General features: G+C 40.9%; 1 protein-coding gene across 5 annotated transcripts in view; it reads right to left on the bottom strand.

Moving 5' to 3' along the window:
• Positions 1 to 12,900: 12,900 nt before the first annotated feature.
• Positions 12,901 to 25,619, bottom strand: part of mdn1 (midasin AAA ATPase 1) — a 437,529-nt gene continuing 424,810 nt past the window's right edge. For all 5 annotated transcript variants that reach the window (XM_077510806.1, XM_077510808.1, XM_077510809.1 and 2 more), the window contains exons 100-102: positions 23,391 to 23,457; positions 21,891 to 22,033; positions 12,901 to 13,781 (exon numbers count right to left, since the gene is read on the bottom strand). In XM_077510806.1, coding sequence (XP_077366932.1) covers positions 13,596 to 13,781; positions 21,891 to 22,033; positions 23,391 to 23,457 — 396 coding nt within the window. In that variant the 3' untranslated portion in view covers positions 12,901 to 13,595. The remainder of the gene's footprint in view (positions 13,782 to 21,890; positions 22,034 to 23,390; positions 23,458 to 25,619) is intronic.

Here is a 25,619-nt window from a genome sequence, read left to right as displayed (position 1 = left end):
CGTACGACTCTTCGAAATGTTGTACCTACTACATAGCTGCTTCATAAGCTCGGATTCAAAATTTGGCCCTTGGTCAGAATGAAAACGAGTTGGGCAACCAAATGGCTGAATTATGTTACCCCAAATTGCGCGAACAGTAGTTTTAGCAGTTTGGTCATGAGTTGCAACAGCCCAAGAGTCGCGAGTAAACATATCATTCATAACCAAAATATACTAGTACAAATCATGAGGACGGCGTAACGAAAGAAAATCTAAACCAACAACTTCAAGAGGATAGGACACCTCTATTGGCTTTAGCGGGGCGATTGGCTCAGTCCTATCTTTTTGGCAGTTACAAATAGTGCACCCCATTTGGAAACTTCGTAGTTCTTTTTCCATGCTTGGCCAGAAGAAATGACGCCTAATATGAGCTAGAGTCCTTTCAACTCCTGCGTGCGCTATAGACTCATGGCACTTCCTCCACACGTCCTGTCGGCTGGACTCTGGACAGACAATTCTGAAACGAAGTTCACACATCCGGGAGTCAAACACTTTCCGACAAAGGACCCCTTTGAACAGACAAAGTCTTTTCCAATGTTGTAATAGGTGCTTTGTAGACTTGGGCAGAGCTCCTCTCTCAATCTTATTGGGGATTATCCCCCGCTCCACATACCTCCGTACTGACTGGACGTTTGGGTCCACTCCTTGTAGGGCTTTCCAATCTTCCCCAATTTCTAGTGGGGTTGTATCCTCCTGGTCAATAGCATTAGCGATGGCCATGACATCAATGGTTGCAGGAAATCTTGAAAGTGCGTCCGCATTCACATTTTCACGTCCGGCCCGATACTTTACGTCGAAATCAAAGGATGCCATCTGGGCAACCCACCTCAGCTCTACAGCCCCAAGTTTAGCAGTCTGTAAGTGGGCGACTGGATTATTATCTGTAAATACTGTAAACTTGGCCCCTGTTAGATAGTCCTTGAATTTCTTAGTAATTGCCCATTTGAGTGCCAACAGTTCGAGCTTAAATGAACTATAGTTGGAATCATTTTTCTCTGCTGGATGTAAACTATGACTTGCATAAGAGATGACAGGCTCCTTGCCATCTTGTGTTTGAGCCAACACTGCACCAAGTCCACTATTGCATCGGTATACAGAGTAAATGGTTTTGTATAGTCTGCATAAGCTAGGATTGGGGCTTGAGTTAAGGTCTCTTTCAACTGGTCAAATGCAACCTGGCAATCTGACGTCCACTCGATTACTTTCGCAGATTTCTTATCATTTCGAATACCAGTTAGCAAGGGGTTCAGGGGACGAGCTATTTTTGCAAACCCCTGAATAAACCGCCTATAGTAGCCAGCCAACCCCAAAAATGCCCTCACTTCCCTCAGGGAGGTTGGGATGGACCACTCAATCACAGAGCAGCTACCTTTTCTGGGTCAGGCATCACACCAGACTGGTTCACAACATGGCCCAAAAACTTCACCTCATGCTGGAGTAGTCGACACTTGTCTGGCCTCAGCTTCAGTCCATGCCTCCAGAGCCGCTCGAAGACTTCTTCCAAATTCTGCAGATGAGTATCAAAATCAGGTGAATACACAATTATGTCATCCAGATAGACAAGGAGAGAATCAGTTATTTGGCCACTTAAACAATGCTGCATCAACCTCTGGAATGTTGCAGGAGCATTACAGAGGCCGAACGGCATGCGCTGGAACTCGAACAAGCCTAAAGATGTAGTAAAGGCAGTCTTTTCTCCATCTTTGGGATCTACTTAAACTTGCCAATAGCCACTCGAAAGATCCAATGTGGAGAACCATGCAGCCTTGGAGAGGGAAGTGAGTGTCTCTTCAATTCGGGGAAGGGGGAAGGCATCTTTGTGAGTGACAGAGTTCAGTTTTCTGTCATCTACACAGAATCTCCAGCTCCCATCCTTTTTCCTAACCATGACAATGGGTGCAGCCCAAGGACTAGCGCTCTCTATGATTACACCTTGTTCCAACATGTCCGCTAGCAATGACCTCATTTCTTTGTACATGAGTGGTGGCAGTGGTCTAAATCGCTCCCTTATGGGGGCTGCATCACCAGTAGGGATAGTGTGCATAACAGCATCTGTCCAACCAAAGTCCTCCTCATGTTTGGAAAACACTTTCTCCCATTTGTACATTAGGATAGTCAGTTTATCAGCTTGCTCTGAAGTCAGTTCCGAACTGTTTACCAGTTGCTGCACACCAATGTGGTCTTTCTGATTGTAGGAGCCATATAGTACCATTTGGTGGTTTCTTCCTGTGTGGGTGTGGGTGTTTGTGTGTTTGTGTTGTACACGTAATCAACGTCCACCCACACGTTTTACTATCACGATGATTGGCGGTGTCACAACTCACCAGTGGGAGTGGTCTGTCTTGTTATTAAGTGGACTCACCTGTGGTGTGGGTGTCTGTCATTGATCACTTGGTGGGGTGAGCTGGGGAAGGAACTTTTTGTTGAACGCATCAAAGCGCACCAACGCGCATCAAATAATCGATATTGGAATAAGCACAAGAATCAACTTGGAACCGTGAAGTACAACAGGAGAACGTCGCTTCGGGGCTGTGGAGGTCTTATTGAAGGTACGTTGTTTGGCAAAATAAGTGCATGCTGGTGATTATCGCAGTGTTGTGGATGGAAATTGAAGCGGGGAAATTGTATTAAGCTATAAGAAAATGGAGCGCGCCAGCAAGGTTTTAACTCCCCATGTCTTAGCCTGCCGTGGCGTCGCTAACAGCTAGACGCCGCAATATTTTGTCAACAAAAAACTTCTCTTGTTTGAAGCACTGATTTACGGATAATCCAGGATGTTTTGAGATCGCTAAACGAGGAGTGATGCGAATGCATTTGGATTGCTGGTCCGCATTCATTCATGAATCTGCTGCTATGCTGAGTATGGCTACACCGTTTCGTCCTGAATGAAAGTTATCTTCGTCACCAATTGGATCTTTTGTGTGTGGACTTGTCAACGCTGTCAGCTTGTTTGGGACTTGGAGTCAAGTTTGGTTTATGCCGGGAATGGTGAAAAGAAGACTTGTTGAAATATAAAAAAAAAATAAAAGAAAAAAAAGGAGAGAAAAAAAACAAGAAAAAAGAGAAATAAAAAGTTTCACCATCTTGGCCATCAAATTTTGGCACCCAAGGGGCCGCAGGATAAATTGGCATCATCATTTTTTTCTTTTAAATATCAAAACCGTTTTACAAACAAACCCAAATCTCTGGTTCAAACACTGCTCACAATCCCGGATCCTGCCGACAACAGAAAATCTGTGGCCGGGCAGTACAATCAAATATAATTTACTACGTTAATTTATTGACAACGCTATCTAGTGAAGGGACTAGAAACCAATTTTAAAATGGCAGGTTAAAACCCAGGGGTGAGCAGTGACTAAAACCAAGAGATTGGAAAAAAATACAGTTCAGTTTATTTAAACAGATGAAAATAAAATAAAAAGTTGGATAAAAAGTCACCAAGGCAACAAAATGTAAATTAAAAGTTCATCCTAGAGCAGGAATAAGGAAATCGGGACTCGGGGTGGTAGATTCCACTCTTCATCTGCAACTTGGGACCCGCACGCCAACAGCAGCACTCCTGTGGGGAAGGAGGAGGGACTGCCAGTGGGGAGTATGCTGTAAATTTAACACCCGCACCCTGCGCGTTGGAACTCACCGGGCCTGGGCGACTCTCGTCCAACCGCCCAGCATTTGCCCAACAGGCCTTGATGGGTATAAAGTAGAGATGTTACGCTCCAGCCTTCCTGCTCGAATCTGATTCGAGCAAAAGTAGCGGATGTGTGTCGAAGGAGTGGTCCGACAAAAAAAAAAAACCTGCTTCGGACATGCCGAAAATCAGGTGACCACTGCAAACGAGGCCTCGAACGCCACAAACGTGTCAGCGACTTCACGCTGTTTCACGGGAAAGATGAACCCGGTGTTTGACAAACCTACCTGCTGTAATTAAAGCCCCAATTACTTGATACAAAAATTAGGAAAGGTTTTGATCATTCGGCTCAAATATTTTCTCCATTTTAGGATTATGGAAGTACGTATCCCATATAATAAAAACAATAGCCCTGTCCACTACACCGCACTTACACATTATATTCTGTCGAGTAAATTTGAATCTATTTAGAGTGCGACCAAATAGACAATTTCAGAGTAATATTTGCACTTGGAAGAGAGTAAAATAAATAATTAAATAATAATAATAATAATAGTCAAAATTTGAACTCACGACCTTCAGCTTGCGAGACAGCTGCTCTAAATGATGAGCCACGGAGCTCCTGACGTCAGTAATGTGTATTAGTATATCGCTGTTCAGTCGGAATTTTCCTACAGTCAGCTGGAGCTGCAGATCGCGAGGTTGTTCCTCAACCCATGAGAGATAGGCTTTTATCATTTCTTTGTTCTGTTTTTTTTCCAATTTATTTTATTCTCTTCCAAGTATAAATAAATAATAGCCGATTCTAAAAATACTGTTGCGAAAACCAAAGACAAAAACAACACACAGACTTGAAAGTTCAACTTTAATTGTGTAAATAACACTCTAAAAAGACACAATCCCAGTTTAAAAAAGATAGATATCTACTGAAACTTAATTGAACTTATGAAATACTGAGGCTCATACATGATCGCAAGAGCTTTGTAAACAGTGATTCTAAAAATTCCATGTGCGCAAGTTTGACCAGCTGATGGAGCTCTTGCAGTGTGTCAAATGCCTCGAAGCAGTGCTCACTGCTTCGTTTTAGCGAAGCCAGGTGAAATTGTCTCGAAAGTGGTTCATTGTTTCGGAAAGCCTCGTTTTATCCATCCCTATTATAAAGCTCCCCAGCTGTCGTCTTGCCCCGCCGCCTCAGCAAGCTCTCGGACCTCCGCTCCTCCTTCACCTGTGCGCCTGCACCGGCGCGCTCCGCCGCCACCGCAAGCTTCTGGCTGGCGTTCCTCCTCTCCCCGCGTGCTCACTGACACCTCAGCACCCTCGCCCCGGCTATAGCCGGCTATAGCCGGCCGGCGGGCCGTGTCCCTCTTGTTCAACCTGCCTCTGCGGTGGTTGTCCTTTTATGTTCACTGAAGTAATTGCCATGATAGGCAACAGGTGCGTTCAGCCAATGTTCAGTGGGGCCGAGGAGAGGGTGCGTCCTGACCCAAATTACTTAAAGAAAAAAAAAAAAGTTTACACAACACAACTAAAACTTTTACAAATCAAAGAAAAACTACATTAATTTAAACAATTCACACCAACATGCAAGCACAGCAAATCAAAATTAAAGGTCAGTCCCACAAAATCACATTAGTGACATAATGTGGACACATACTGCACGCATTACATCATCGCGGCGCGCAACAATATGCGTCTATTGTAACTTCACCTGCCCGCCGCACAATTGCCATTAAAGGCTAAATATTGTATTGACACAAGACAATAAGGATACATATAAAAAACAAAAATAACTAGAAAAATACAGTCTTGGTGCATCTTTGCTGCGTAGCTAGGGTTTTGTCATGCAAGTACAAGAAAGAAATGTGCGTGTCAGTCATAAACGTTCACAATGCGATCCATGCAGCCGTGATTCTGGATGAAGATCCATAAGTGTCATGTTTCGGTTTGGTTTGGGTTGGGTTTTTGTTTTATTTTGGTGAGGGTTCGGTTGTCTGGTGTTCCTGTGTTTTTCCCCAGTCTTGTTATGGTTAATCTTGTCCACCTGCTTGTGTCTTCCCTTCCCCCTGTGTTGCTGATTGGTTCCCCCTGCCTGCTGTGTCTCCCAGGTGTGTCCTGTTAGTGTCATTAGTGTTGGTATAAGGGAGTGGTGTTTGTCTCACGGGTTGGTGGGAGCATTGTCTGCATGTTTGAATGGTGTATCACAGTGTTGTCTTTTTGCCAAGTCTACCAAGTCTACCAAGTCTACCAAGTCTACCAAGTCTACCAAGTCTACCAAGTCTACCAAGTCTACCAAGTCTACCAAGTCTACCAAGTCTACCAAGTCTACCAAGTCGTGATGGTGGGAGGAAGCCCCGTGAATGTATCGAGTCTTTTGGGCCATTTGCTTCGCCAAAAGGCTGATCACTCGAGGCCTCATTTAATAGCTCATTTTGTAGTGCTGACAGCTGCTGGTCATTTGGTGTAACGCAGATGTTATGTGGTTCACAGGCAACAAATCAGTAAATCTGTGCACAAAATAATGGAAGTTTTGTCCATTAAATATTGTCCGTATATTTGTCAGTTGTATGTTCAGTTACTTGATGTGCTTGTGTAACTGGGACACACATTGGATCGAGGGAATGGTGTATTTTATTGATTTTTGTGGTGTGCAAACAGGTGTGCAAAGGAACTGAAGTACCAACTGGTACAGATGTCTGTTTATACCTTGTTGGGAGATATCTGTTCGAAATGCTCCCAAACTGGTGAAGTCCTTCGCGTATTGGGTGGCTCCATTCTTAAGCAGTAGCGCAGCAATGATCCAAGACTCACGTGACGTCAGACGGTCATGCCGGACCCTTCCTGGGTTTTCCGCGACTATTTATGGAGCGCGACTCACGATGTGAGTCAGTCACGTGATCGCTGAAAACGGGGCCTCGTTTGCCTTCGGTCACGTGATATGAGGAAAAAAAAGAGACGGCCTTGATACGGGCTCCATTTAACCACGCCCCCTTTGTGCGGGGCATGACTCGCGACTCCCGTTCCATTTGTGACATCACTACTGCCAAGTCTGCCAAGTCTCAGCACCACGCCAAGTCTCAGCACCACGCCGTGTCTGCACCACGTCACGCCAAGTCTTCCAAGTCATCCACGTCGCGCCAAGTCTTCCAAGTCATCCACGTCGCGCCAAGTCTTCCAAGTCATCCACGTCACGCCAAGTCTTCCAAGTCATCCACGTCACGCCAAGTCTCAGCTGCCAAGTCTCAGCATCACGCCACGCCAAGTCTCAGCATCACGCCACGCCAAGTCTCTGCACCACGCCACGCCAAGTCTCTGCACCACGCCACGCCAAGTCTCTGCACCACGCCACGCCAAGTCTCTGCACCACGCCACGCCAAGTCTCTGCACCACGCCACGCCAAGTCTCTGCACCACGCCACGCCAAGTCTCTGCACAACGCCACGCCAAGTCTCTGCACCACGCCACGCCAAGTCTCTGCACCACGCCACGCCAAGTCTCTGCTCCACGTCATGCCAAGTTTTCCAAGTCATCCACGTCACGCCAAGTCATCCACGTCACGCCAAGTCTTCCAAGTCTTCCAAGTCATGCCAAGTCTTCCACGTCATGCCAAGTCTTCCAAGTCTTGCCAAGTCATCCACGTCATGCCAAGTCTTCCAAGTCATCCACGCCAAGTCTCCGCCATGATCAGTCTCCACATCAAGCCCTGTCTGCTCACTTTCTGTCCCGTCCAGTCCTTCACCCTCATTATCAATAATGTTTCTTACATCGTCCTTCCTGTTTGTTTTCCTGCCTGTTTCCTCCGCTTTTGGGTCCATCCACCACACCCCCATGACAGAATGCTCCCACCAACGCGGACCCAGCGGAGGCCTCAAGTCCACGTCCCCGCTCCGTGCCGACTTCAGGACCCCGTCCCGGCGCCCCGCCGGCTTCAGGACCCCGTCCCGGCACCCCGCCGGCTTCAGGACTCCGTCCCGGCGCCCCATCGGCTTCAGGGTCTCGTCAGCCCCTGGATGCTTCGCCTGTGCCGCTTCAGCCCCTGGCCTCTTCTCCTGTGCCGCTACTGCCGCTTCAGCCCCTGGCCTCTTCTCCTGTGCCGCTTTCGCCGCAGCCCCTGGCCGCTTCGCCGGTGCGGGCTCTACGGCGGCCTCAGCCTCAAGTCCCCATCTCTGCTCCTATCTCCATAGCAAAGATGCTTGCACCAGACTATTTTTGTAGCTATTTTTTTTTTCAATCCTTATTGTCTTGTGTCAATATAGTTTTATTTAGCCTTTAATGGCAATTGCGCGGCGCGGGCGGGTGAAGTTACTATTGGGGCATATTTGCATGGCGCGATGATGTAATGCGTGCAGTTTGTGTCAACATAGGTGTCAATAATATGATTTATTGCATGAGGCTTTTTCAAGATAGATGATCAATGAGAGAAAACGAACGTTTAAAATGTTCATTCGCATGCAGCTTTCTGCCCCACTGCGTGCTTGTGACATCAGAGCAACTCTGGAGCAAAACAAACATTAATATATGTGAACCAACATCCAGCATACATGGCATTTGAGGAATAGAAATGCACCACTAAACTGATTGTGTCGCTGTTTTCCCATGTCTCCAGAATGTGCGGATTGCGTACGGTAGGTCCAGACTTGACGTGGCAGTGTGTAAAGTTTCACGTTCAATTTGTTTTCTATAAATACCACCTTTGGCGCAGAAGTGTTCGTACGTAGAGTTTTGGCCTCAGTTTGATTGTACGCAAGCTTTATAAATGAGGCCCCAGGTCTTGCTCCAATTCACCTGGGATAGGTAACAACTCCTCTACAAGCCAATGTGAGGATGATAAAATTTATAGAATTTTTTTTTTTTTTTGCAACCGTGGTTCAAAAGGGAGAACAAAGACAAGTCACGAGTGAGATTCGAATACTTTATTGATGAAACACATTTAAACCAATCTCAACAGTAATAAACACAGTTCAGCAATTTGGAGCCATAGTTTCAGTCTCATAAATGTGAAAGGTTAGAAATATGTTCATTTGGAGCACTCTACGGCATTCTAATATTGCATTTGTTGAATATGAGTTATGCAGTAAAATCCACCCGTATTTTTGTCCTCAAGTGGTGGCCATTTTGCCACTTGTTGGCTGCAAATGAAAAAGTTGCTCAGGGTTCAAGTAATGACCAATTAATGACCAATCACTGCTCACCATTGCCTGAGTCATTTTTCAGTCAACAGAAAATGGCAAAATGGCCGCTTGAATGGATTTTGTTTTTGGATGGGAACGATAAGGGTAAATATTGGGAAGTTGTTTCCAATCAATTCTTTAAACAATATGGAAACGAGAGGCTTTATGTATTTTATGCGTTTTATGTGTTTGCGGTATTGTCAAAACTTGTCTTTATTATGGGGAAATAAATGTTACATTACATAAAGTTGAATGACAAATTATACTGCAATGATAAAACAGAAAATCAGATTAACTCATTGACTCCCAGCCATTTTCACATTTCGCAATCCCGTTCGCTCCCGGCTGTTTGACTGGATTTTGACTGATTTTGCAAGGCCCACAGAATATTGTGTTCTATAGCTATAAAAGCATGGAACCTATCAAAAGAAATATTAAAGTCTCTACTTTCATTTAGGAGAAAAAAAGTATGTTTCTATCTGTTTCCATTTTGCAGCAATTAGCATTAGAAGAGAGCTAAGTTTCATCAGTTTTCACAAATCTATTTAACATTGTAATTTAGCCTTTTTTCTACATGGCCCTGGTTGCTCTCATTTGTTCTGCTGCCACCTGCTGGCCATTTGTGTAATAACTACCATTTCTGCAATCGTTCTTTGCAGTTGAGAGGCCGCATCAAAGCCTTCTGTATGCTCTAACATAAAACAAACAAACAAAACAAAAAAATCAAACGTATAAATACATCTTTGGGACACTTACAACACTAAAAAAAAAAAAAAACACCACAACTTATTTACACGTTATTGGGAGCAAATGAGTTAAGTAATCACCATTTAAAAATAGGTAATTTGAGTGACACCAAGCTATAATGGGGGGAAGCTTTTTGTGAAATGATACATATTTTCTGCACAACAGTGACTTTGACACTAATATTTTTTTGTTTTGTGATGTACTGTGAATTTGATTTAATGTGACAAACGCTTCATTCTTTCGCGACATCTTTGAAAACGTATCTCCTAAGATTCGCCATGTTTTCATGTAATTTGATTCACGGGAGACCATTGAAAAGAGGTGCAATGCTGCCATCTGCTGGCCATAGTTAGTGGGTGTTTTTTTTAATTTTTTTTCCAACTCATTCATGAAACCAGAGCTGCACAAGACGTTGCGGTGCCCATTGGGAAAAAAAAAAACAAAATTCACAGTTGTCAATTAACTTTATTAGCAGAACTCGTTGGGATTTCCGTTAACGTGAATTACCATTCTTGGCAGGAAAAGAGTTAAAGGGATGCTTAACTCATTTGGCCATTTTCTGTCATGATCTGTACTGTCAGGAGGTGCTCACAACAGGTTGTTTTGTTTTACTTGCAGTAGCAGCCTGACCAGGGGACGGGTCCCAGGAGAGACACCCCTCCAACCACTTCACAATTCGAGTGTGTGTATATAGAGGCAGCTGAAGTCAGAGTCACTTGTGGGACTATTCTTTTTGCTCACCTGTTGCCCAACTGTAGTCTCGACTTCCTGATCCTGTTCCTTGAACACGTTTAGCCTCGCCCGTTATGATCTTGCTTCCGTGTTGTTCTGTAAGGACTTTTATCTGTTGATGATGGTTTTCTTGCTGCCCTTGTTAGGCGCAAATTCCTCCATGAATCTGCCTTTTTGTTTTGGAGGTCTATAAATTATGACAATGACGATATTTGGTTCACCTTTTACCAAAAGACTAAGATATTCAAATGAATTAAAGCCTCCCAATGAAATTTCTTTACACTGAAATAGAGATTTAAAAATGGCAGCAAATCCACCGCCTTTTTTGCCATTACGACATTTGTTCATGAAACTAAAATTTGTTGGTGTTGCCTCATTGAGAACAGTGTTGCAGGAACCTTCTGTTAGCCATGTTTCACTGAGGAGAAATAAGTCAAGATCATATGTCATAATAATGTCATGAATCAACAATGATTTAACTAGTGATCTTGAGCTTAGTAGCGCTAGTCTCACAGTGGTAATCGGAGACGCTGGTTTAATCAGAGGTTGACAAGCTATACTGACTAGGTTTGTAGCTTCTTACTTATTTCTTCTCATTTCTTTTGCCAACTTTCTATTTCTTGTAATCACAGGAATGCTACAAGCTTCCTTGGGTCCTGACTTATTATGGGAACATACCTTTTTTATGTTGTATATGTAGTCTGGACCCAAAGTATATCAGACCGAGCTGTAGTTGAGATTCTCCATAGCCAAAGATGGAGGTCGGCGGGTGGGGAGCTGTATGCTGAGGCTTGGTGGAGTCAGACGATTAGTAGATAGCTGAATGTGGCGTCTTGGGGGGAGCATGGGCGAACCGTCATCAGCAGGCAGCTGCCTGGAGAGACTTTTATTTAGCTGTATGGAGAGATTGACCAGATTGCTCAACCTATTGGTGACAGTCGCTGGCGAGTCAGTCATCGGGTCATTCGGGTTCGGTGCACAGCGCGGGGGTGCATCCAGCAGTGAATCCGGTAGTGGCGGTGTCGCTTGGGGGTGATGAACAGCGCAGGGGTGCATCTGGTAGTGAAACTGGTGGTGGTGGTCGTGCTGGTGTTTGGCAGGTGTCGTTAGGGAGCAGGGGAGCTGGATGGTCGGTGTTTGTAGTGTGGGCAGATGAGGACAAATCAATCTGTTCTGAAGGGTAGGGAGTGCATGATAGTGAGCCAGCCTCACCAGATCCTCTTCTTATCGGTTGTTGTGTTTCATGTCCTTTGTTTTGGGAACATAGCGTCCACTGACGCACGCTATGGAAGATGTTGGCTGTCAGTAATCTGACTCCCTGCTTATTGAGATAAATCCCATTGCGTTGGAAAAGATGGCGACATTCACAAAACATAGAAAAATTGTCAATAAAGTTCACTGAGTAAGAAGCACAGATGCTTTTCAGCCATCTCGAGAGTGACATAATCCGACTGAAACGCTCATAACCTGGTCGGACAGTAGGCAGAGGACCACTCAGAAAAACCTCTGCGTTTAGGCATATCATATTGTGTAGAAGGGTAATAAAGTCTTGCTTCAGTATCTCCGACTGTTTTTTCAACACATTGAATGCTCCTGTGAATCACAATCGATCTCACAGTTTGGTAGTCAGTAGCAATCTTGTCGACTTTTTCAGAAATGTCCAGCACCATGTCATTAGCAAAACACAGAACTTTTGTTTTTTTCTGCTGCACAGACATTTAACACCAAACAAGGCTTTGTCACCTATTATCAGTGTTTGTGTCTCAGTAGCTGAACGCATTTGCTGAGAAGGTCCGGTTTCATACCTTTGACTGGTTCTGTGATCCCCCGAGGCTTGCTGGCTCGCTGACAGCACGGCAAACCTGTTTCTCAGTTCGATATCAGTATTTTGTCTTCGTCGGCCAAGAGACGGTTTCCTTTGTCTTGCTGGTACCAACGTCCAAGACTGATTTCTTGGGGTTGAGGTAGCCTTTTGCACAGGCCGACGTGTTTCCTCAGGCATTAGTTGGCGGTCAGGTTCAGCTGTTGGGTGACGATTCCTCAGTTTTGGCTTTGCTCCCAGCACATTCCACAGAGGGTCGGTGGATGGAGCTAGCTGTTTGTTAGCATGCTCATGACCACCGTTTGGAGACATTGGCAGTGCGGTGTCATTCCACGATTTTCCATTCACCTCCACAAACATTTCAAGGCGGTGCATTCTTGTCTCCAGCACTGCCATCTTCTGAAGAAGTTTGTGGTATTCATCGGTCGAGATGGAAGGCATCATTCGTCCAGCCATGCTGCTAGTAGCAGTCGCGTGCTGATTAGCAGGCCGTGCTCACGTTATCGTGAGGAGTTTCAAAATTTTTTTTGAAAAATGCGCCCAGCTGGTTGTATCTACCAAACAAAAAGGTAGTACAGCCACATCGAGGCAAATGTTTACGTAGTCATAGTGCCCAATATTCTGTTTGCCTTGAAAGATGAGTGAAAATGCTCGAAATCGGCTGGCACTCTAGGGGTTGTGTTTTTGGATAACGTTTGGCAGTAAAAGAGTTTTTAAGAACAAATACTCCAGGTGAAAAATGACATGAGACTTCAAAAACAACACTCAGTGAGAATTGTGTAAGTTTATTTTTAAAAATCATTTATATCACGATTGAAACACATCCAATTTATGAGAAATAAAAAACTTGACTGTATGCAGGTTACAAAAGCAGTAATGTACATTTCATTGGCAGAAAATCTACTCGAGTGAGTTTAACTCACATTTTTGTGCAACCAACTGGTATAACCGTCTTCAAGCACTCAGATATGAATTTGCAGCTTTGCTTCAAATTCAAATTGCAAAGTGTTATTTCCTTAAAATTGTAACAGCTGCTATGTGCTATGACATTTATTTTACAAAGGCACAGATTTCGCATCCCTCTACGGGAAAATCCACATTCATGCTATCTAGTAAAGTGACTAACATAATCCCACAGTTCACTTTATGCTCACAGGATGTTCATAATTATCTCACTTAACACACAAACAGAGCACAAGAATCATCAAGTCACTAAACATTTGTCACATTTATATTTCACATCCAACATGCAGCAATCATGGTTAATTTAGACATGAAATATAACAGCGGAAAAAGACAAAAATGAAATGGTAAATGTAAAATAGTAGAATTTGTCATTTCATGATAGTGACATATGAAAATACACATTTATAGCTGAAATTCACTTATGATCATAAGCAAAATAGTGATGCATTAACAGGTAATGCAGTCTGATTTCATTTGTTCCAAAAATGGCACCCTCACTGGTCAGCAGTTGTAACAAGTTCAAACCACTGCCTGAGTGCGTCACTCAGGGTCTCTGGCAAGGCGTTGACATCTCGCAGGATGACATAGAAGGGGAATGGAAACTCCTCCATATAGGAGCGGATCTCTGGTAGTTCTCCTGGCCCTTTAAATATTGGCACCTTGATGTCCAGGATCGAATCCTGCATCAAAGCATCACAGAATGTATCAGTGTAATTCTTTCGTGGATGAATTGCCACTGATGTTAACATTATCACATGATTGATATTGTATTAATATAAAATATCCCAAATTTAAACCTATTATTTATATTAGGTAAAATGGTTAAAGCCAACGTTTTCTCAGGATCTGATCCTCAAACCAGAATCACCACCTAAAATCTAAATATAGGCAAGGCAAGTTTATTTGGATGGCACATTTTATACACAAGGCAACTCAATGTGCTTTACACAAGGAAAGACAACACATAAGCATCAACAAACACAATAGTTAAAGCTACTCTATGTAGGATTTCCCAAAAAAATATCTTAACAATAGCCTTTTTATTTGACCATTTATGACTGAAACATATTCTAATTAGTAGATCAACATCTTCGCTGTTCACAATGGGTACTCCTACAAGCCTCTGGCCAATATTATTTAGGAAGCGTCCGGTCCGAATCCTTCGAATTTCCCGCCCTCTCTCTGCGGGATGTGACGTTATTCGCGTCATCGTCAGTTGTTTCCTGTCGCGCGAAGACGGAACTAGTACAGATTTTCGCTGCCCCAGACACCCGCCGTTACTCCGCGGAAGGCTGCTGCTAAAAAAAAAAAAAGAAAACAATGTCAAGTGCCACGAAAAGAAAAAAAAATCTAAACTTGATAGTGACCGACGCCGGGCAAGAACGAGAGTGAACATTGGTTTGACATTTCATCGGTGGAGAGCGTTGAGATCGGACTTGGATTAGAAAAGTGATTCACAGCTGGCTTTCTTTCTACTCGAAAAGGTAAGAAGCGAGTATCTTGACATTTAGAAGAAAATGTATTGTTTTCAAATAGCAGTAACCTCAAGATCGATCACTTCTCGGTCGTAACTATTGGGGTGAAAGTGAGGTGGACGGCAACATTTAGCGTGAAAGGGGCGGCAAAGTTGAATGTAATAGAGCAGAATGACTTTATGAAGAACAGACGTTCCATTCCGCGGCGTTTCAATCAGGCTAAATGTCGCCTTATTTTCCTCCGTGAAAACAGCCTATTGTAGCTACATTATGCTAACGGAATGTGAACGGTACTACTGAATGGCGATAACATTCACGGCCATATCACACTAAGTAGTGAATGGGTCTATATGTTTTTCACAATCGTCAATTTCCATAAATGACAGCCCACCTTTTGGCTAATGCACAATGATGCTAGCCTGGGGGCGACATACACTAATAATGACTATCAGGTTGACGTCCGTCGAGCGGGGTGACTACAATATGTAACTGCATATTAACATCGGAATGAGGTCCAATTAATTGACGTAATTTGCACATCGTTTTGGAGTACAGCACAGGACTGGACTTCGACCGACTAAACCAATATGATCTGCACGTCCCGTGGACATCAATTGTTTAGTGGGGATCGAGAGTCTCATTCCGTGAAGTGGCCAGCTTTGTATAACATTATAAAACTTCTTACCTCTGAAAACATAGTTTAATTGGATATGAAGAGCCCAGTCTTCAGTATTGAGGTCGTGCACGTACGAGTGCGCGCAGCGTGTACGAGCATGCAGTTTGTTTTCGGCCACAGGTGGCAGTAGAGATTTGAAATTTTAAATCTTACATAGAGCTGCTTTAACATTCAGAGGAAGAATAATAATAAAAATAGGTTACAAAATTTACTAAAAGAACATACAATGACAATATTAACACGTTATTCAGCAACTTTAAAACATTTAGCATAAGGCAAGGCAAGGCAAGGCAAGGCAAGTTTATTTGTATAGCACATTTCATACACAAGGCAACTCAATGTGCTTTACACGAGGAAAGACAACACATAAGCATCAAGAAACAGTAGTTAACATTCAGAGGAAGACAAATAAATGAAAATAGGTTACAAACTAACAATCTTAAAACATTATTCAACAAACTTTAAAAAATTTAACATAAGGAAGTTTAAAATGATAAAAAAAAAAAAAAAAAAAAAAAAACACTTAATTAAAGCTGTTTAAAAGTCCCTAATCAAAGGTATAAGAAAAGAGCAAAGTTTTTAACCTGGATTTGAAAGCATTTACACTCGGGGCTGACTTCACTTCTGTTGGTAGCCTATTCCATCTGTGTGCAGCATAATAGCTAAATGCAGCTTCTCCATGTTTGCTTCGAACTCTGGGTTCCACTAGTTGGCCCAAGTCTGTAGATCTCAGAGCCCTGCTGGGCTTGTACTCAATCAGCATTTCTTGGATATATTCAGGACCCAAACCATTTAGTGATTTATAGACGAGTAGCAGAACTTTAAAATCGATTCTACAGCTGACAGGGAGCCAGTGTAAATCCTTAAGTACTGGAGTAATATGTTCTGATCTTTTTGTTTTGGTCAGAACTCGAGCTGCAGCATTCTGAATGAGCTGCAATTGTCTCATGTTCTTTTGAGAGAGTCCAGTCAGAAGACCGTTACAGTAATCTAGTCTGCTGGAGATAAAAGCATGGATAAGCTTCTCTTGGTCTGCTTGAAGCATGCAGTCCTTCAGTCTGGATATGTTTTTCAGCTGGTAAAAGGCTGTTTTAGTGATGAATTTAATATGATTGCTGAAGGTCAGATCTGAGTCTATTATAAGGAAGTTTAAAATAATTAATAAAAAAAAAATCGTTGTTTAAGCTGTTTAAAAGTCCCTAATCAAAGGTATGAGAAAAACAAAGTTTTTAACCTGGATTTAAAAGCATTTAGAGATGGACAGTGACTTTAAACTGGACCGGCAAATTGCCGCTGTTGTCAAATCCAGCTTTTTTCATCTTAAATTTACCCTTCGGCGTTATATGTCCATTTTCTGGCTTTTCTGTTTTTCATCAAAGAAAAACATTTGGTGGAAAAACCACGATGGAGTTAACATTTCACCAGGATTTTTAAAACATTTAGAACTTCAAAATGGCATCATGCTGTAATTTCTAAGTTACTGCAAATGGGAGACAGAGATTAAAACCAAATTCTTGTGATAATACCATTTTTTGGCTCATTGTCTCCCATTATAAATCACTGTATTTGATGTGCTGTAAACCTGATGTGTTATAATGCATTTTCCGTGATTACTGATCCAATCGCTTCTTTGACGAGTCAAAAACTTGAAAATAGAGGAAGTTGTGTTTTGCGAGTGTTAACACTCAAAATCCACGAGGGGGCGCCATAAGCCAATAAATGAATTTGCTTTCGAAGCTAACGCTGCAGCGCCGTCAAAATGCATGCGATTAAAAACGGTTGGCAATGCAAAAAATATGGTGTCGATGTGTCTGAGTTCACTTTTAGTATATTTTGGGCATGCATATTTGCACGTATGCACATCACAATACAAAGGTGCTGCCCAAAATGCAAACAATGTCCGCGATGTCCAACATCGATGCACTCGTTGTTTGTTTTTGTTTGAAATTCAACTCCTCCCCGTTGGGCGTTTGAATTTCTTTCCTCCCATTGGTTGTGGAGGTTTGGGGTCGCTTTTCTCGCAACGATCACTCATTTGCATTTTTTTTTTTCAAACACAACTGGTTGCGATGGCTCGAAAAATTTCGTTGGAGGACGCGATTCAACTTGTATTGAAAAGTAGCGATTCGGAGGAAGAATTCAATTTGGAAACTTCTTCGGAGAACTCGGAGGTTAACGAAAGCGCTGCTGGACCTTGCACGTCGGAGGAGGACGTGGATGACGACTTGGAATACGATGATGATGATGACGATGACTGGGAAGTGGAAGAAGATGATGGCGGAGGTGAGAGCGAGAACGTGGAGGGGGGCGCAGATGAACGCGACTGTGAGGCAGAGGATGAAAATACTGAGTGGCTCTCAAAAAATAAACAAATAATGTGGTCTTCTACACACGAGGTGGCCGGCCATTATGTCCCCTCACCCATTCCGACCCCAGGGCCAACACTATGCAACAGCCAGGATCAGCACCCCTGAAACTGCATTAGATTTGTTTTTCACTGAGGCCATCCTGCAATGTATTTTGGAAATGACTAACCTCCAAGGATGCAGGTCAGTCACTGCTTGGAGGCTACTGACTGTTGAGGAGCTACATGCTTATTTGGGGCTGGTGATCCTGGCAGGGGTGTACAAATCAAAACACGAGGCAACGAAAAGCTTGTGGAAAAATGATAGTGGACGCCCCATATTTTCCAAAGCTATGGCACATGGACGTTTCTGCCAAATAAATCGGGCAATTAGATTTGATGACAGGCTCCTCAGGCCACACCGTCGCCAGCTAAATAAACTGTCCCCTATCAGTGACATTTGGAATATGTGGCTTGACCTCCTTCCCAAAATGTACAATCTAAGGAGGGATATCTGCATAGATGAACAGCTCGTCTCGTTTTCGGGCCGATGGTCATTTAGACAGTATTTAGACAGGTATGATGCCACTGAACATTTTGAGTGGTTGGAATTGAAAAAATATTCATAAATGACTTAGTTATGACACTTCAAAGGAAAAGACATATTTTGGACAAAATCACAAGAATTTAGTTCTGTTGAGAAAACTACCATTGTGTAAAAACTGGGCATGCAAAATAAATTCTGTTTTCATGACTTCTAATCTTATTCAAGCCTCTAACTATGTCATATGAAATATTCAAATTAGACTTTTATTTTCTATATATGTACAGCATAATTAGTCTTGCTATTAAAAAACTACTGCTATTATTGTCCATAGGGGGCATTGAAAATAAATAAATAAATAAATAAACCATATATGTATAGATAGGTCTAGTGCCACTGAACATTTTGAGTGGTTGAAATTGAAAAAATATTCATAAATGACTTAGTTATGACACTTCAAAGGAAAAGCCATTTTTTGGACAAAATCACAAGAATTTTGTTCACTTCAGAAAACTACCATTGTGTAAAAACTGGGCATGCAAAATAAATTCTGTTTTCATGACTTCTAATCTTATTCAAGCCTCTAACTATGTCATATGAAATATTCAAATTAGACTTTTATTTTCATGTATTTTGAAGAAAAAAAACCAAATACAAAAAAACAATTATAACTGTCAATAACGACTAATAAATATTTAAACATTTTTCAGTCATATCGCCCAGCCGTTTGTTGCGGTCTATTTAAATAATTGATTCAATATATACAAATATAGAAGACAATTTTGTTGTTGTTCTTTTTTAACACATTTGTAGATACTGTAAAAATTTGTGGTGTTTTAAGATTAATGTTTACAAGCAACAAATGTCACTATAAGTTTTGAATATTGAAATGAATCGTATCGAATCTAAAATTGTATCGTTCCCAAACTTAATCGAACCGTTCTGTTCTGAAAGATAATCGTTTGTCAATCGAATCGCAACCTGTGTATCGAGATACATATTGAATCGGCCTAATGTCAGAGATTCCCACCCCGAGTTATAACAAAGTCATTTATGAATATTCTTGTACTTTCCACCACTCAAAATGTTCACTGGCATCAGACCTAACCAAACATACATATTTTTGTTATTTAGTTTTATTGATTTTTGATAGCCTCTATGGACTTTAAAAGCAATAACGTGAATGAAGGATATGCTTAAAAACTCTCCGGTACATGCTCCAAAAAATCCCAAACTTGACATGTATGTTTATAGTCAAGCCCTGAAGCTATCTAAATGACAACATTCAGTTATATATGCAGCGCCACCTAGCCCTTGAGGCATGAAAAAAAAAATACCCCACTTACGGTATTTTTACAAAAATTGTAAACTCATTCTCAGTGTGATAAGTCATTTATGAATATTCTTTTACTTTCCACCACTCAAAATGTTCACTGGCATCAGACCTAACCAAACATACATATTTTTGTTATTTAGTTTTATTGATTTTTGATAGCCTCTATGGACATTAAAAGCAATATCGTGAATGAAGGATATGCTCAATAACTCTCAGGTACATGCTCCAAAAAATCCCATACTTGAAATGTATATTTATAGTCAATGCCTGAAGGTATCTCTATGACAAAATTCAGTTATAAATACAGCACCACCTAGTGCTTGAGGCAAAAAAAAAAAAAAAAAAGCCTCACTTACGGTATTTTTACAAAAATTGTAAACTCATTGTAAGTGTGATAACTAAGTATTATAAGTAATAAATAAATAAATAAATAAATTATAAATATTCTTTTAGTTTCCACCACTCAAAATGTTCATTGGCATCAGACCTATCCAAACATTCACACTTGTGCATTTAGTTTGATTTAATTTTGATAGCCTCTATGCACAATAAAAACAACATTGTGCAATGAGTACGAGCGATGATGGGAATATATACTTTTACAAAAAATACCAATCAGGGCAACTTATTGCCAAAAAATAAAAAAGGATGCTGATTTTTGCAGATCTTAACATTCACCAAAACCCATTGAGCTTGACACATTCATGACACCTGGCAAAGAAAATCCACATGTAAAGGTTTATCATGCCATTTTCAAAGAAATTCTGCTTCCATTGTGACAGTACCCCAACGTGACAGTCCCCCAACGTGCAAGTACCCCAACGTGGCACGGGCTGCGAGGGTCCTTTATAGCTGCTCGCAGCTCTAGTTTTTTATTTTATTTCATTAACAAAATTGTTTTTTTAATTTCAGTTTGAGTTTTTTTCATTAGTTTTCGTTAACTAAAATAACCTTGACTGTGAAGGGAACTATTGCAATGCACTGACGCATGGATACTTTTATCCACCCCTTGCCTCAATTCTCTTAATACTTATTGGAGGGTATATACCAGGGGTGTCAAACATACGGTCCGCGGGCCGGATCAGGCCCACACAGGGGTTTAATCCGGGCCGCAAGATGATTTGTAAAGTAAAAAAACAAAAAATAATTATAATGCTGGACTAATTAATCAGCCATCCACAATCAAAACATACACGTTTTTAATTTCACAAACAGTCTTCAGATGAGCAATGCAACTTGTACGGGGAATCCTCCTGGATGTCGTCATTTTACACACAACTTAAAGTTATGGTTTGTTTAATTATTATTATCATTATTATTATTATTATTATTATTTTAAATCATAGACCGACATAAACGTGTTAAATACAACACAAATTCACTTATCAGTAAACAAGGATTAGCGTCCTTATGTCATTAACTCATTTGCTCCCAAAAACGCATAAATACATCTATTTTAAATATTACCATGCTCCCAAAGACATATTTATATGTTTTTGTTTTTTTATGCTCGAGCATATAGGAGGCTTTGATGCAGCCTCTGAACTGAAGAGAATGTCAAGCAATGGTAGTTATTACAAAGACGGCCAGCAGGTGGCAGCAGAGTATAAGAGATCAACCTGGGCCATGTTGCAAAAAGCTCTTTTTCCCCACTGTTTTAAACAGATTTGTGAATATTGATGAAACTTTGCTAGATTCTAATGCCAATTGCTGCAAAATGGAAACAGATAGAAATATCCTTTTTTTTTCCTGATAAAAGAAGAGACTCATCTTTTGTTTTGGTAGGTTCCATGTTTTTTTTTTTTACCCTTGCAAAATCAGTCAATATCCAGTAAAACCGCGAAAAATGTGCTAGGAGTGAGTGAATGAGTTAACTGCACCAGGCAATGCATTCTAGGAACATTATATATGCAAAACAGATTTAACATGTCCGGAACTTGTACAGGCAAAATGTTGCTGCATTCCATTTGTGTCCGTGTTATTTTTTTGGAACAATATGATTACAGTTAAGCTCCATAATTTAGGGCCGGCCCACAAATAGCGAAAATCTGCGTATAAATGACGGCACTCGTTTTTAAGTTATAAACCGTTATTTTCACGATGTGGCCCACTTGGTAATATATTTTCCTCAATGTGGCCCCTGAGCAAACATGAATTTGACACCCCTGATATATATTGTAGACACAAAGAGAGCATAGTACCATGATAGACTGGAATGAATTAATAGCATTTCCAAGGGGAAACATGAGTATTTTGTGTTATGAGCATGGTCATGGAATTAATTAAACTCATATCTCAAAGCAGCAATGTATTCAGAAATAGGCAGACCCAAAAACAGTATAAATCTGTGTTGCAACTGTGCAAGAAAAAAATGATACACAAATATATGATATTGACCAAAGTAATAAACTTACCCGGGAGTTCGGATTGTCAAGTACCACAAAAATTAGGAACACACTCGCACTGCGTGTTGCTTGTATTGCTGCCTTCACTCGCTCTTTACCCTCCAGGAACAATCCCCGTCCGTCGGATACGATGATCAGTAACTGGGCCGTTTCTGTGAAGGAATGTTAAAGGGCAGCAGCCGTCATCAGGTTCAAGGCACAGGATGCGAGAGACACTGTGATTTTACAATTACCCAAATGTCACCGCGTCTAATATTGCAAACATACTGCAGAGATAAAATAAACAAACTTACTGAGATTTGTGCTGTTTGTGATTGTAATTTGAGTGGGGAAAATAGTCGCATGACCACTTCCTGTTTGTGACTTGCCAACACAGCCTATATACCAGGGGTGTCCAAAATCTTTCATTTGAGGGCCACATAATAGAAAATCAGATGGACGCAAGGGCCACATAAGAAGAGAAATTGTGTTTAGTCCTAAGAATTGTAGAAATAATTTATTTGTATTTAGAAAAATGCTACAGTATATAACCAATTTATTTGTAATATGGCAGTAGGGTTATTATAGTTTTGGAATTTTTCATTTTAGTTTTTATTTCGTTTTAAGTTTTGTTTTTTAAATTTAGTTAGTTTTAATTAGTTTTGAGGGTGATTAGTTTTAGTTATTTAATAAATGCTTAGTTTTAGTTAGTTTCAGTATTAGTTTTAAAAAATGTGTATTACTCTTGCACAATATTTAAAAAACCATGGGAGCGACGTCATCTGAAGGTGCTTCTCTATTGGCTGTTGCTAGATGACGTCACTTCTGTGTGACATACTTTCAAACGTCATTATTTCGGTTGATATCAAAATAAATCTACTACAAATCACACCAAAGACAAAAAGGACATTTTTGCAATAATTGTAGTTAGTTTTAAAAACATAAAATGTAGTTTCAGTTAGTTTTAATTTTTTTAACAAGCATTTTTGTTTTTATTTTATTAATAACATTTTTTGAATTTTAGTTTTAGTTATTTCGTGAGTTTGAGTTAACTAAAATAACCTTAAATGACACCTGTGTTTTTCGACACCCTCCCTTCTTACTCTGATCTCCAAACATTTTTTTGTTTGTTCATTTATTTGAACTGAGTCATTTTTTTAGCATATGCCGCGGGCCACTGAAAAGTGGACGGCGGGCCGTAGTTTGGACACCCTTCAAATGCACCAGTTTCAAAAACAGTTGTTACCAGTAAACTGTCAGAATGTCAATGCAAGACAATGCCGTTTTATCGAGTCCCATGCTGTCCATAATGTGACAAAACAGAAAAATGCCATCATGGTTGTGCTATGTTGAGTCGAAAAACTCTTCATCATTTCAATACCCTCCATTACCATATATTGACGGCTCAGCGATGAGCTATTTTAGTCTTATGTTAAGATTTGGCACCAAATGACACTAACATTAAGTCTGAGTGCCAGTCCAGTCATCTCATGACATGTATAGAAAATGGATGGATGTGCGAGTAATTACCTGAACTTGTCGATCTTAAAATCTGCTCTCGTGCTGCAAGAAACATCTTGGCGGCACTCTCTAGGAACTAAAAAGGAGGCACAAAATAAATGAAATACGCATTTTTCATTTGGGTCGTCATACTTTGATTACCTTTTTGAGCTATTCGTGACTTCTATTATTTTTTTATTTTTTATTTTTTTAGCTGATACCGATCCAATGTTGATACTATGTGCAAATTAGGGCTGGGTATCGATTCAGATTTCCAAAATCGATTCGATTAGATCCAGAAGGGCCCGATTCGATTCGTTGTTTGGAGGAAAAACACTCCCGAAGTTGATGCGAACTTCCCGTTAGCATTTGCTAACTTCCTGTTTGCGCTAGGCTAGCGATGTTTTAAAAACGAAACATATTTTCTATTTAAATATAAGAGTGGATGTAATTCTTAACATTGTGTATTTAGTCTTAGAGTTAATTCCAAGTGCGGTGTCAAACAGCTTAAAGGATACCTTGTGACAATAGAATAACATGCGCTACACACTTGCTAGTTGCTAATGCTACACAAGGAAAATGGTGCATTCAGGGTACTTTCATAGTGTCGGAAACTTCGGCTTTCTTTGATAACGTTTTAAGGGGAAAATAATCAGCCATTTAGCTCAACTGTCCGATTGTTTTGACTGATGATTGAAGGCCAATAATTGGCCGATTATTAATCAGTCGGGCCCCATTTGGCACATTAATTTACAGGGTAAAAAAAAATACTAAAAGTATCAATTCATGGTTTTATAAATCGATATTAGGCTATGAAAAGAAATATTTATTCGATATTGATATATCGATATTTTAGACCCAGCCCGAGTGCAAATACACTGAATGTGTCTGGTGAATCTTGAAAGAGGATTTCAACTCATTGCTTCATAAACAATGAACAATAAATCAGTGTTATTTATTTTAAAGTCAAAAATATATTGAAGAAGGAGTCAGACAGTTTTACAATACTGAGTGGCTCAAAACTGAATCGGAATCTTTTTTTGTCACAAAAGGGAAATTACTGACAAAGACAAAATAAAAGAAGCTATAATCTTAAAATAAAAAATACATGTTTGGTCTAGTCTAGAGCTAAGACTATAGACAATTATTTTCAATTATTAAAAAAAAAAAAAAAATGCACCATGCAGATGTGCAAATGAGCAATAATTAAGATCATGAGCAACTTATGAGCTAGTTGCCATTAAGTCAATAAATTGCTCTTGGAATAAATAAAACCTGAAGCGGTTTTGTTCCTCCTTCTGGGAGACCTAAACCAAACGGGCCTCAGGGCAAAAGCTGAAATACATTTTGGAGTGGATGATTAGGACGACTGAGTCCAGGCTTCGGCCTTCCTGTATGAAGTATTTGTATCTCGATTTATATCTAAATTTACAATAAAATATACATTCCCCACCTAATTTAAATATGGTTTTACTTTAACAATTCAATAAAAAAAAAAAAAAAAGTCCAAAAATACAATATGTAATGTAATGATTTGTGTTGGCCATTTTTCTGTCACTACAACATGGGATAATTGCATTTGTAAGACAATAGTGACAGCTCAGTGCGGAGCTGCCTAATTTTTAACATCAAGTAACTTGTGAAATTATGTAATTTTTAAAAAATTATGCAATTTTTAAAACCGTAAAATAAAACACAGTCACCACAAATATATACATTCACTGAATGCTTTTATTTTGTTAAGTTCAATAGGATGTGCACCAAAAAAAGGACAAATATTTGCTGCATAGGAACCAGAAAAGATCGATGTGTTCTTTTCAAATTAAGAGCTGTGTAATTTTAAACAATAAGTAACTTGCGATAATTTTGACACCCATAGTTATTTTATTTATACTTCCATCCATCCATCCATCCATCCATCCTCGACCGCTTATCCGAGGTCGGGTCGCGGGGGCAGCAGCTTTAGGAGGGAAACCCAGACCTCCCTCTCCCCAGCCACTTCAACCAGCTCCTCTGGCGGGATCCCAAGGCGTTCCCAGGCCAGCCGAGAGACATCGTCTCTCCAGCGTGTCCTGGGTCGACCCCGGGGCCTCCTGCTGGTGGGACATGCCCGGAACACATCCCCAGGGAGGCGACCAGGAGGCATCCGAACCAGATGCCCGAGCCACCTCAGCTGGCTCCTCTCAACGCGGAGGAGCAGCGGCTCGACTCTGAGTCCCTCCCGGATGACCGAACTTCTCACCCTATCTCTAAGGGAGA

The sequence above is a fragment of the Festucalex cinctus genome, chromosome 21 (genome assembly GCF_051991245.1).
Source record: "Festucalex cinctus isolate MCC-2025b chromosome 21, RoL_Fcin_1.0, whole genome shotgun sequence".
In the NCBI taxonomy this organism is placed as follows: domain Eukaryota; kingdom Metazoa; phylum Chordata; class Actinopteri; order Syngnathiformes; family Syngnathidae; genus Festucalex; species Festucalex cinctus.
This window is presented reverse-complemented; position numbering and strand designations above follow the sequence as displayed.